The 13,891-nt window shown below is 39.4% G+C and overlaps 1 protein-coding gene across 1 annotated transcript in view; it reads left to right on the top strand.

The window, feature by feature from the left end:
• The first annotated feature begins 212 nt into the window (after positions 1-212).
• Cpb2 (carboxypeptidase B2 (plasma)) overlaps positions 213-13,891 on the top strand; it is a 34,907-nt gene continuing 21,228 nt past the window's right edge. The window contains exons 1-3 of the mRNA XM_013011222.1: positions 213-286; positions 10,993-11,068; positions 12,991-13,115. Of these exons, the coding sequence (XP_012866676.1) occupies positions 213-286; positions 10,993-11,068; positions 12,991-13,115 (275 nt within the window). The remainder of the gene's footprint in view (positions 287-10,992; positions 11,069-12,990; positions 13,116-13,891) is intronic.

Below are 13,891 nucleotides of genomic sequence, written 5' to 3'. Positions count from 1 at the left end.
TTTCTTTTTGAAGGATCAGCTATCAACTGAGCTACCATAAACATGTATTTTTTTCTTTTAGAGAGTGGAAGTGGGAGCTAAGTTGATTGAGTCACATGATTGAGGAAACATGCCATTATATTTTAACCAGTGTGTAAAGAAGACTCTTAGGCAACCATCTCTCTGGGACTTTCTCTTCAGAGAACTTTGCCATACAGAAATTCACTGTCAGGATGAAGCTTTGTAGCCTTGGAATCCTGGTAGCCTTTGTCTTCCTCTGTGAGAAACACAGCTTCGCCTTTCAGAGGTAATTCACTGGAATCTAGAAAGTAGGGAGCCATAGATTACAGTCAGCATAGTGGGCTGTGCAGTAGCAAAGTGTTGAACCATTGAAGGCCAACTCTTGGAAATTTTACAAGTTGCCGTAACAAATACGTGATTTCAGTATAATAGATTATCATTCGATAGAAGAAATTCTTTTCTTTTGCTTAGTTTTTCATTACTGGAAGAATCCTAGATGATAAGATATTCAATGGAAATTGAAAGAAATGAAATCTTTACAAAGGTAATTATGTGTATCCTAACATAATTTATTTTCTTCCTCTCTCCTTATTTAAATATTGAAATTAACCATAGGTAATTTATTTTCCTCTTGTACAGAGAACATGGGAGGGAGAAAAGGGTAAAGGTATTAAATAGGAGATTTGAATGGTGACTATTCATCATAGAACATGAACGGAAGAAAAGTTGTATTATGGAGATCACATACATGAACATCTAATTTTATTTTTCTTAGAGTGATTCTTTTAGTATATTCTATCATGAACCATAAATGAACTTATATATAAGTAAGTATAAAGTAATGAGTAAGTAGTTCCAAGATACATGTATTTATTAACTAGTCAAATTTAAGACTCTTGAAAATTGATAATGTTTGCTTTTGAATTGTCTTTTTTTTCCTTTTTGTTTTGCTTCTATCATTCTTTTTAACTGTGAGTCAGACTTCTCTCCTCATGTCTACAACAAGAGCAATGGAGATGTATTGGCAAAGGAACACACTAAAAGCAAGAAAAACTTTAACAAACAACTTTCTCAGTCATAAAAAATAGGACAATAGTTCAGAGAACACAGTTTCTCTGGTGAGCCTGAAGCTGTGTTTGTACATCATTACTAAGTAGGTGATTAATGTTTTCTTTGGCTCAATATAACTGTCAAGTAGCAAGTAACAAATCCCTCCATGAAATACTGGTTTTATTGAATTGGCACAGGAGTTAAAATTACTAGAATAATTAGTGGCTTATGTCTCTATTTAATTAGCACATCAGATGAGCATGATTTAAAGGTTTTTGCTATTTTTAATGTTCCCTAATTTAATGTTTGGTTTAACTAAGGGACAAAGAGATCCAGGGAGAAGAAGAGTGATGACATCATGTTCAAATTAGACACTGTAGTCTTACATTCCTTGTCAGCAAGGTACTTGACTCAGCACTGGGCAATGTTATGCCTATCACCCTACATTCTAGGAATATTTTTCTTTTTCTTTTTTTGAAATAAGATCTTTCTATGTTGCTAATGCTATCCCCAAATTCCTGGGCTCACACTATCCTTCTTCCTTCACATTCTAGTAGATAGGAGAACAGGAACGTGCCACCACATCCTGTCCATGTTTTGACATTTTACATCAGGGGAAAAAAATGTAAGAATAAACAGTAAGTGTAGAATTTGGATTGAATGCACTTAAGCTTCATTACAATGCTACACTCCATAGCCTTGCTGCTAAACAATCTAGAAATCATGAAAGGTGAATAGAGATGAATATGAATCAAGGAGATTCTTTGCATGTATGAAAACAGAATGATAAAGTCTGCTGAAACTATTCTAAGAACTGGATGGAGGAAGGATGATAGAGGGGGTGAAACTGAATGAAATACATTATACACATGAGTAGAAATGCTGGAGTGAAATTACCATAGTATGTATGGTAATTTAAAAAAAAATTGCAAAGAAACTGTAAAAGGAATCGGTTTGAAGGAGGTTATATTTAGTCACAGTGAATTCAAAGAGAAGATAGTGGAAAGCTGGCCTGGAAGTGTGTAGTGGGGGGGAAGAATAGGAGGGATCAAGGTCCTCACCTACTGATAGGTGTGTGTATGGCTATAGGACCAACCCAATACAAGCAAACTTGGGACTGACTGTTGAAGGGCTATTATACATTTTTACCTCCATACTGGCCTCTATTTTTCTGAATTTTGCTGAATAGGTTGTCCCTGAACTTTTGGACTCCAGTAATCTTCCTGCTTCAGCCTTTGTGGGCAACTGGGACTATAAGGACTACCATCTTGATTCATATTGAACTAAACAGGATGGCCATTTAGTTTCAAGTTCTACCAAAAACCTTACTACATCTCTTTAAAATAAGTAAAGTTTTTAAAAATAAATTCAGTGGGGATGCATAAGGTAAAAGAAGGAGACAGACAAAAGAAAATGGTGAAGAGGTAAAGATATAATCAAGAAAATTCCCATATTGATGGATCTCGTTATTTTTTGCTTCAGCAAATATTCTGAAATTTGATTTATACTGGTGCTTGGAGAGAATGAGAATATGACTATAATTTAACCAAATAATAGCACATTGAAAATGTTTAAAATGTGTATATCCTGCAAGAAAGGGAAAGGTAAACTGATTCTTTGATATATATATATATATATATATATATATATATATATATATATATATATCCATGCACACACATACCAGATGTTTCTGTGTTTCTGCACTGTTTTTCTAGGAATGACCCATTACTGAAGCTAAAAGGGAAATCTAATTCCATTCAGAGTGACAGCCTTTGATAAATTATTTCTGGGGGCTAGAATCTAAGCCCTTCTAAAAAGAACTAATGGCCCAGTATTTTCCTAAAGCTGTTTCTTCATTATTGTCTCCTTGTCGTGACCATTTTCCTAATAACACTTTGTATTCAGGCAATCTCTTCGTGGCTGATTTGTAGGTGCATTTTAATAAAGCTCATCAGTGAAATGTCCTGGAAAAACAACATCAACAACAACAAAAAATTAAAGGCATAAATACCACATGCCAAAGAGGAAGATAGCTCAAAACCCAAATATTAATATTTACTTGATCTTAAAGGCCAAACACTGTAAAGGGTAAAAATAAAGTACTGGCAATTTTATAAACAGTCATTAATTGTGTTGTGCAATGATTACCTAAATGCTGCTTGTCAGTTGGGCTGTTAAGGAAAAGAAAGTGAGGAAACATAGCAGGGAAGGAACTGGAGGGTGGGGGAGCATTAGGCTATAAGGCTTCTGAATTATTCACAGACACAGGAAGGATTCTCTGTGCTAGCTTGGTGTTCTATCCAGCTACCTGAAGAATAAACTGGAGACCTGCCTATTCTCTTTCACTTAACTCCTGATGATAAATTATTTTCATCTCCAAAAACAGATTGCCAGTGGCCCCAAAAGCCTGTAAAGCAAATAACTAAATTGTAGCTTTAGGCTTTTTTCCATGACTCAGAAACATCTCACCAACTTTTTTTTTAATGCAACATAATCCTTCAGAACCATAAGTGTGAACTTTCCCTGAGAAACCTTTCAGGGGACAGACTTTGAGGAAGACAATCACATTCTTAGAGGAAGCAAGAAGTACTACATAGGGATTAAAAACGAAGGATCTGGATAGCTACGCTGGCATGCCAGAACTGTTACCTATTAACCAGCCACATGTTGAATTGAAAACCCTCTGTACAACTATTTAAAGATAATAAGCATAATCATTATGATAACCATAATATGCAGCCTTAGAGCCTGACTGTAATTTTTTTTTAAATTAAGCAACCTGCTATTTCCTTCTCCTTGTACTTTTCAATCTTTTTCTATTTCTTGATTTTTCACCTCAAAAAACTAGCTCCCCTTGAGTTTGCCACTCCCAAATGATGCCTAAATACTAGAATCCTGTCTCTGGAATTTCAGATCCTTGATGGTCAGATCCTATCCTTCCACTCCTCTTGCTTTTATTTCTTGGTACATCTTTACTGAAGCCCCATATTCTTGCCCACCTGAGTCACTTGCTACTCCTTGAACTCTGTCCCTTCATACACTTGCAGGTCATCCATTTCTTCTCTTATTCATTGAATCCTTCCTCTCAGGAAATTTCCATTCTCTGACTGCTATAGCCCAAAGCAACTTTTGACATTGTATTCTGATAGCAGATTATTTATACCATTCAAAGATAGCACTTGTCTGTTTTATTATTAGTATTTGTTGGTGGGCACTGGTAGCTCATAACTATAAGCCTAGCTACTCAAGAGGCTGAGATCTGGGATTTGTGGTTCAAAGCCAGCCCAGGCAGAAAAGTTCCCATAAGACTCTTATCCCAAGCTAACCACTGAAAAATCAGAAGTGGTGCCTGGCGCTGGTGGCTCATGCCTGTAATCCTAGCTACTCAGGAGACTGAGATCTGAGGATCATGGTTCAAAGCCAGCCTAGGCAGGAAGGTCTGTGACACTCTTATCTCCAATAAACACTCAGAAAACCGGAAGTGGCACAGTGGCTCAAGTGGTAGAGTGCTAGCCTTGAGCTGAAGAGTTTAGGGACAGTGCCCAGGCTGAGAGTTCAAGCCCCATGGCTGACAAAAAAAACAAATCAGAAGTGGTGCTATGGCTCTAGTGGTAAGAATGTTAGCCTTGATTACAAAAAGGCTTGGTACAGTGCCCAGGCCTTGAATTCAAGCCCTATAGCCGACAAAAAAAATATTAGTATTTATGTGTTTTCTTATGACATTTCAACACATGTGTATAATGTACTTTGGTCATAACTACCCCATATTGCTTTCTTATCCCCTCCTTTTAAAAACTATTCAATGGGTTACATTGAGCTATTTTCATATTTCTACCTAATGCACTTTGGTCATCATTATCAATTTCCATGGTTTATCTCACAGACTGGACTATAATTGTTATAGACTTGCTTCCACCAGGAAGTAGACTCCAGGGGATTTGCATGTGGGAGGCTGGCTGGGAGGATGGAATCAACGGCTGTCAAGGAGTGAGTGAGGAAGAATTAGGCAGAGGGGAAATTGAACTGTGATGCTTCAGCTTCAGCTTCCCCCATAGGCTTGCAGAATTACAGTATTTCAAAGGGGAGCAAGCAGGCATCCTGCTTATTAGTCACTGGCTGCAGGCTAGACCTGGCAGAGGGCAACCTATCCTTCTGTTAAGGAAAGGACTCAGCTGGAAATGTAATTTTCAGCACTATAAGCTAAAAAATGAGAGTTTATTTCTGAATGAGGATCTGACTGAGTAAAGCATCCTCTATAGCTCACCCTCTATGCCACTCAGGCCAATTTGCTTTAAAATGTAAGCTTTCAGAGCAACTCTTCTGTGACTCTGATTGGTTTCCAGTCCTGGAAGAAACACAGTAAAGTACAGTAATAGTAGTAATAGAGTAATAGTAGTGGAATGAACTATAGCTTCCACAGTTGTGGCTAGTTTTGAGCCACCGTATCCTTCTCCAACACCTATTCTGTATTCCTATCACCCTAAGCTAGCAGCTGCGTTTATCTACCCTGTTCCCTACAGGCCAAAGTTCCAAACACCATACTCTGTTGAGCTACAACTGCTGCACTTACATACATTAAATTGGGCAAGAGTTTTACAAAGTGCCTAGGTTTATTGCCTGAATGACAAATATAGCGCTCCTTGCCACATTAATTGTGTGAATGCAGTTTTCAATATCCTGCCCATAACCAGCATCAATTACCCTTTCTAACATGCTACTTCTTCTCCCTCCTACAATCTGTTGACACAAGGAGACTAAAATCACTAAGTAGTTGCAACAGCTTTCAGTAATAGGGCTCACGTTATGGATGCTCCTTTGAAAATCACTTATTCTCTGGCTACCAGAACATTAAACTTAACAGAGTCCATATTTGTAGATTGAAAGTATAAAATCCTCTAGTGGATCATTTAGAATGATGGTAAATGAAGCGACTCTACTCCAACTTAGTTATTGCATTCTCTCTGTAGGAACATAGCATCTCATGATGTGCTGTGTTTGACAAGACATTGCCCTTTTCTAAGTTAGCAGCTCTGCTAATCCTTTGACATGGCATTCTAATACTATTTTAAGTTTCTGGCTTCTGGGTGGTGTGGTACATGGTAGGTCCAGTGGATCCCATGATAATGTGCCAACATTTGCAATTCTTTTGTTGTGAAGTAAATCTCTTAATCCTATTCAATAAGAGATCATATATCAGTGGATGAAATGCTCTATGATCGTCTATGGTGATGCTAGCAGGCAGGGGTAGTAAGATAATAATATCTAGAGTAGAAGAGATGAGGTGAAGTCATTATGCCCATAGAAGTTGATTGGTTCCTCAAGGTATGATGTATTCACCCTACAGATACCTCTAATTCTAACTGCTCTGTCAATGGCCTTGTTAGTACTTCCTGAACCATTTACTGTCTGTTTTGGTCATCTCACAAAAGAGTGGCCTTATATGTCACCCAATGCATGGATTAAAGGCATATGTAAGGATATGGAAGGTATATTCAAAATCCCAGAGTTCTACCAAAGAGCTGTTCTCTTTTCTTTGTCATGTAACTAAAAGATGTAATCTTTTTTTTCTTTTAGTTTGGAAAGGCTGATTCAGTTTACCCCCAGATCACTTGATCCTTAAGTTTTCCCTAAAATGACACTCTCAATTTTTATAGTATATATTTCCCACCCTTTGGAGCACATGCATCTTATAGAGGCCTCCAGTGTACTTGGTTTCATCATTAGACCCATGAGTAACATTATGGCATACAGTGGACTGGCATATACTAGCATACCCACATAGGCTAAGTCCTTCTAGAGAGTTACATGGGAGAGTGTGGGAAAGTATTATGCTGAAGCAAAACTCTAAGTATACACTTGACCATGTGTGTGTGTGTGTGTGTGTGTGTGTAAATATATGGATGGAAATAGTTCCATGTATACACACACACACACACACACACACACACACACACACACACACACAGTCAGTCAGTCATTGAATTTGAACTCAGGACCTGGGTGCTGTCCCTCAGCTCTTTTGTTCAAGGTTAGCCACAGCTCCACTTCTGGCTTTCTGGTGCTTGATTGGAGATAAGAATTTCATGGACCTTCCTGCCCAGGCTTACTTCAAATCACAATCCTTAGATTTCAGCCTACTGAGTAGCTAGGATTACAGGCATGAGCACCAGCACCTAGCTCCTAAGTGGATATTGACTATTTCTTTTCTTTCTTTTGTTCTTTCTCTTTCTTTCTTTCTCTTTCTTTCTTTCTCCTTCCTTCCTTCCTTTCCCTCTTCCTTTCCTCTCTTTCTTTCTTCCTTTCCCCTCTTTCTTTCTTTCTTTCTCTCTCTCTCTCTCTTTCTTTCTTCCTTCCTTTCCTTCTTTCTTGATTTCTTGCTTTCTGGTGCCAATCCTTGGGCTTGAACTCTAGGTATGGAGGCTGTCCGTGAGTTTTGTGCTTAAGGATAGTGCTGTACCATTTGAGCCGGAGTTCCACTTTCAACCTTTTGGTAGTTAATTAGAGATAAGAATCTCGTGAACTTTCCTACCTGGGCTGGCTTGGATACTCAGCCTCCTGAGTATCTAGAACTATATGTGTGAGTCCCTACTGCTGGCTGATATTGACTATTTCTGGTGCTGATTTAACGGGGATGGCCAACTGAATATCACAAACCCTATCCTAGCAAAGATAACACATTGAGGACAGTGACAGCAATTGATGACAGGTGAGCTGGTGAATTAAGTGTGGATTGGATAGGGGTTCCTATCCAATCAGAGATTTCTTTTTTTTTTTTTATTGTGAGAATACCGTACAGAGGGGTTACAATTACATGTGCAAGCTAATGAGTACATTTCTTATCAAGCATTGTTGCCTCCTCCTTTGTTTCCCCTTCCCATCCCTTCCCATCTTCCCCCCCACACCGCCCCGCATCCCCCTCCCCCCACCCCCAGCCAAAGTTGTAAAGTTTGTTTTCGACATAACGTCTTGTACATCTCATTGTTGCAATGGGTCCACCTGTATCCCTATTTAAACAATTTGTTTTTTCCCTTCCCCTGCACAAAGTATATCTTTAGATTTTGTTTTCCAACTATGATAACTTTATGCCTTACAAATAAGGAACTAATGTAGAAGTTTGGCCAACTACCAACTATATATTACAAGTATACACTTGGGCTCCAGAGAAATAATCATGGAAGGATATGTGGACCCAATGCACCTACTCGGAGCTAGACTTACTCCTGGGCTCTAGATACCCAATATATCAACATCCATTTAATCCCTGCATCCAACAGAGCTCAAAATGTGTGCAGTATTCTCTTCCTCAGTGTGCAGTTGCTGGAGTAAATTGCCACAGGTTTCTAAGAAAGGGCTCCAGGAGTCATGATCCATTTGTATGTTTTTCATACTGCTATAGGATTTTTCTTGTGGTTAGCTGAGCACCACTTCCAGCACAAACTCTCAATCTAAGTGCTGACTCAGTTCTAGACACTGGGCAATGAATGGTGACATTTGAAAAGCTGTCCTCAGCTTCTCTCTCTTTATCCATTCTTACTTAATTTTGATCGCAAAGATTTAGCAATACTTTTGCTGGCTATTCATCTATCTTGTCCTTGAGAACTCTGTGCTCTCTTAAGTCCACAGCTTTGTGGGGATTATTCTCTCTGGCTACGGTTCCAACCTTGCTGTTCATTGTAATAATTATGCCCTACTGATGGTCAAGAGGTCTCATTGTCCCCGATGCTGTCAGGGAGCTCATTCTCTAGTGGTGTGTCCAACTGTGGCCTCTCAGAATCTACTGCCACTTCGCGTCTGACCTCCAAACTAATGACGAAAGTTGAAACAAAGCCTGGCTGTGCTAGACATGTGAATTAATACAAGTGACTACACCCTAATGATGAGGTGAATTTGGCCATGCTAAAACATTTAACATTCCAGTTTGATCCTTGGGAGATGGTACTAACATGCTGACTGGATGATTTTTAGAAGCTTCAAGAAAGCAATGGCTTGAACTAAGTAAATTAGAAAAGAAAGGGGGAAGGAAGGAAGGAAAAGAAAGAAAGAGAGAGGGAGGGAAAAAGAGAGAAAGTGAAATAAAGAGAGAAAGAGAAAATAATGCTATATATGCGCAAGGCCCTGGGCTGGTTGTCAATACTGAAAATAAAATCATATTGACTCCCTCCTCCTTTCACCTTCAATTACAATTTCCATCTTCCAAATCAGTGTTAACAATGTGTTCTTTATTCATAACCTTCTCCTACTCTTAACACAAAGTAGCTTTTCTTTTTCTTAATATTTTTCCAAGAATAGGATCATATTTCACAGTTTGACACATCTTGCTTCACTCCCTTAATACATCATGAAAATTGCCCTTAGAGAACTTCCATAAATCAACTTCATTCTTTATGACTGTGAAACATACTGGGATGTGAAGACACTACCCCAGATTTAACAGCTCTCTTACTGACAAGCCTTCACCTAGCTTTCCTGTTACTGTTTACTGAATAATGTTATAATCCATAAGTTTCAACATATGTCCTTAAGCAGTGGTTGAAACGTTTATGCTGTCTAGTGGGACTGGCATAAAATTCCCCAGGATATGGTTTTTTATGAGCTACTTCCTCCCTCTTCCATAATCCAGTCTCTATAGGCTTGCTTCCACGGTTTGGAATCCTTTAATCATGGTTCTTCCATCGATGATGTTACTCTACTAGTTCTTAATTTTGTATGTACTCCAAATTTCTTAGCGTGAATTCTCAACTTTATCTAGGAGAGGCTAACATAACTTGCCAAATTCATTTCTGCTTATCCATATTCTTCTCATCTCTGAACACCCAGATCCTGTACTTGGCAACAATGAGCAAGTTGGCATCTTCCCAGCATGCTCTTGGGTCTTCTGCCATTATATCCTGGACATTCATACTTAACTTACTCTCTCTCCTCTCTCCTCCCTTTCTCTCTTCCTCTCTCCCTCTCCTTCTCTGGAGTTTGAACTCAGGGCCTTCCATTTTGCTCTGTTTGTGCTCTTGCTGATGCACAAGCCATGGATTCTGGTTCTCTGGTGAAGTTACAGAAATAGAGTCAGGAATCACAAAAAGTCAAACAAGGAAAGCTTTATTGCAAAGTGAAAATAAAGACCACTCAAAGCAAGCAGCAGGACAATGGGGCCAGAAACCTGCTGTCCATTTAGGCTGCTCAGGTGATTCCTTTTATTCCCTCTTCCCTGAGTCAGATTTTGTACACACACACCACACACACACACACACACACACACACACACACACACATACATCCTCACTCAAAAAGAGCTTTTGATTCTGCAATTGCTGAGGAACAGAAAGAAAAAAAAGGAAGACTTATACTGCTATAGTGGTCCAGTGTCTAGCATTTTGGGGGGGGCGGCGGGGGAGAAGGTAGCCATTGTAGAGTTTGAACTTAGAGCTCCCCTCTTGCTAGGCAGGCTTTCAATCACTTAAGCCACAATCCAAATCTTTTTGCATTAGTTTATTTATTTATTTAGTTAGTTAGTTGGTCGTGGGGCTTGAACTCTGGGTCTGGGCACTGTCCCTCAGCTCTTCAGCTCAAGGCTAGCCCCCTACCTCTTGAGCCACAGTGCCACTTCCACTTTTTCTGCTTATGTGGTGCTGAGGAATCGAACCCAAGGTCTCGTGCATGCTGTGAGGCAAGCACTCTACCACTGAGCTACCTTCCCAACCCCATTTCTTTCTTTTTTTTGAGATAAGATCTCATTAACTTTTTTGACTGGCTGATCTTGAATCTCAACCCTTCTATCTCACATTCCCAACTAATTGGGATTACAGGTCTAAACAACCATGCCCAGGCCTAACATTTTACACTTGTTTCCTTCTTACAATTATCTGAAAAGCCCTTCGGTATAATATATGTATGGATTTTTTTCATATTTTTGTTTTACTAAAATCTGTTTTATCTTTTTCCTAGTGGCCAGGTTTTATCTGCTCTTCCTAGAACCACTAGGCAAGTTCAAGTTCTGAAGAATCTTACTGCAATCTATGAGGTAATTTCTCTTTGCTTTATGTTCATGTTGGTTGTATTTTGTATGAACACTGTCCTTTCTTACATGCTGGATGTCTTATATGTATCTGGAAGGAACCCCTTTTCCTTTTTCTTTTTGTGTCAGTTATGTGGCTTGAACTTGGGACCTGGGCACTGTCCTTGAGCCTCTTTGTGCTCAAGGCTAGTGCTCTACCACTTGAGCCACAGTACCACTTCCAGTTTTTGAGTGCTTAATTGGAGATAAGAGCCTCCTGGGGACTTTTCTTCCTGGGTTGGTTCAAACCATGATCCTCAGATCTCAGCCTCCTGAGTAGGTAGGATTATAGACGAGAGTCGTTGAGGCCTGTCAAGAACCCCCTTTTCAAAGGTTTTCCTTATTCCCACAGCCATAGAGCTGTTGCTTCCTGGGATCAAACCTTCCTTTGTGCTGTAATTTCCTAACAGTACTTTGTGGTTATGCAGCATGTCCTTACAAGGCTGCTAGAGTAGCAAAGTTTCAATTGAATTTTGCTTACAAATCAGTAGATCTTGAGTTGGGTACTGGTGGCTCATGCCTGTAATCCTAGGATCTGAGGATCATGGTTCAAAGGCAGTCTAGGCAAGAAAAGTTCATGAGATTCCTATCTCCAATTGATCACCAAAAGGCCAGAAATGGAGCTGTGGCTCAAGTGGTAGAATGCCAGAACAGAAAAGTTAAAGGATAGCAACGCGAGTTCAAGTCCTAAAACTAACATAAAAAAACAGATAAACAACAACGAACAACAGTGGAATCTTAACAAAGGAATAAACACCAAAACCACAAGGTAACAATGATTAAATTTTCCATACCTGAAATCCATCTTGTTAATATGTTAAGGTATAGAACATTGTTAGGAGTTAGAAAGTGACCATGGTAGAAAATTGATGGATTTGTGTTTGTTAGTGATCTCTGAGAAACAGAACAGATTAGAGCACAAAGTAATAAGGAGAGTGTTTTCTGGCAATCAAAAGGGATCTGGAGATAACAGGCAGTGCTAAATCCCCTGTGCTAAGAACCCTGTAACTGGGAGAAATCAAACTGGGCAAATACATTCACAGTGCAAGTGCTGGCTACAGCCCTGGCCAGCCAACTCAGCATACCGTGCCCTGCCAGCATTGACCACTGGAAGCCCTGGTTATCTCTGCTCCTGGCAGCAGAAGAGCTGAGTGGGTTAATCTCTCATGACTTGAGTCTTTTATCTGAAAAGACAGATTCAGTGACCTGCCAGGCCAGCATTGGAGGCCATCTTAGCAGAAGGAGGAAATACCACTACAGAAAACATCAGGAATTTAGCATGTTTCCTCTGCTGCTACTTGATATATGATTTTAGACAAATTAGCTTAATTCTTCATCTGAACAACGAAAATAACAACATCTGCCTGGCTGATGTCAAAAGTAGTATTATAATGATGAAAGCAAATTAGTGTGAAAGTGCTTTGGAAAAGTATAGTAAAATGGGACAAATGTAAACATTATTGAAAGACATTGCCCAAAGGCCATAATTAAAAAGGAAAGGAGTGCTGACTTGCTCATATCAAGCACATGCAATTTTATGAAATAAAATCAATGTTTAATCAACTCTCTTTCTAGACAAAAATGTTTTCTTTTAAACATCTGACATATACATCCATAAATTCATTCATTCATTCATTGTCTCATCAAATATTTGAGTATCCTGTTTGCTGTAGATCTTCTTTACCAGCTAGAGTTACATAAAAGAACAAAAAGAGTCCCCCACAAATTGAAGTTGATATTTTCACATGCAAGGATGGGGACCAATCATATATGAAAAATGGCCTTTTTGTGTCCCTTTTACAGACAAATTATGACTCTAGCTATAGATGAGAATTATGAAGGCAGCTCCGTTTTTATTTTATCCATTTTTTTTCTCCCTGCCACTATAGATTGTTCTCTGGCAGCCAGTTACAGCTGACTTTATTGAGCGGAAAAAAGAAGTGCATTTTTTTGTGAATGAGTCTGATGTCAGCAATGTGAAAGACCACTTGAATTCAAGCAGAATTCCATACAGGTAGGCATTGCATGTTATATGATGAATATCTATTATAGATGCCTGCCATGCATCTGACTAGAAAGTGGTATAATTGCTTCATAGAGAAAATGAAGACTATGAAACATGGTGGTGTGGATGAAATGAACTGGTGATCAACTTAGTTCTGTAACAACTGGGTTAACCTCTCAGAACTTCAGTCCTCTAGCAGAAGTAATAATTACCTGCCCAACTCTTCCTTCCTCTTTCTGTCAGCACTCTGCTCTGTATGTACCCCTAGAGTCCAAGTTGTCACCCATCGTGGTAGGTATCCCACGGTCTCTTGACAAATGATGCTGGACTAGGTGGGGAGGGGGTAATATTAGCTTTGTGAATTCTTTCACGAAGTCATAGAGCACTTCTGAAGATCCAGAAGAGGTGCCAGATGCTCTGACCCTGCAGAGAACCTGAGCTGGAGTCTGCTACAGCCACTTTCCCACTCATATGATCCTGTAGGAATTATCTACCTCTCTGTATATCACTTCTGTAAATTAGAGATGAAATAACACTCACCATAGGGATTACATGATTTTAGGTTTTCTAAGTGTATCAGGAGTGACTTCTATTCAGACTCCACACTTTTGTTTGTCTTGTCCACGGTCTTCTCACCCTATTTACCACCCAACTGCTGGGATCCTCCTGCTGCCCTGACTTCTTTTATTTGGGGGGGGGGTCTGGTCATGGGGCCTGAACTCTGGGCCTGGGTGCTGTCCCTCAGCTCTTCAGCTCAAGGCTAGCGCTCTACCACTTGAGCCACA

This window comes from Dipodomys ordii, unplaced genomic scaffold (assembly GCF_000151885.1).
Source record: "Dipodomys ordii isolate 6190 unplaced genomic scaffold, Dord_2.0 Scaffold1, whole genome shotgun sequence".
Classification (NCBI taxonomy): domain Eukaryota; kingdom Metazoa; phylum Chordata; class Mammalia; order Rodentia; family Heteromyidae; genus Dipodomys; species Dipodomys ordii.
Note: the sequence above shows the minus strand (reverse complement) of the source record. Positions and strands in the feature narration are given on the sequence as shown.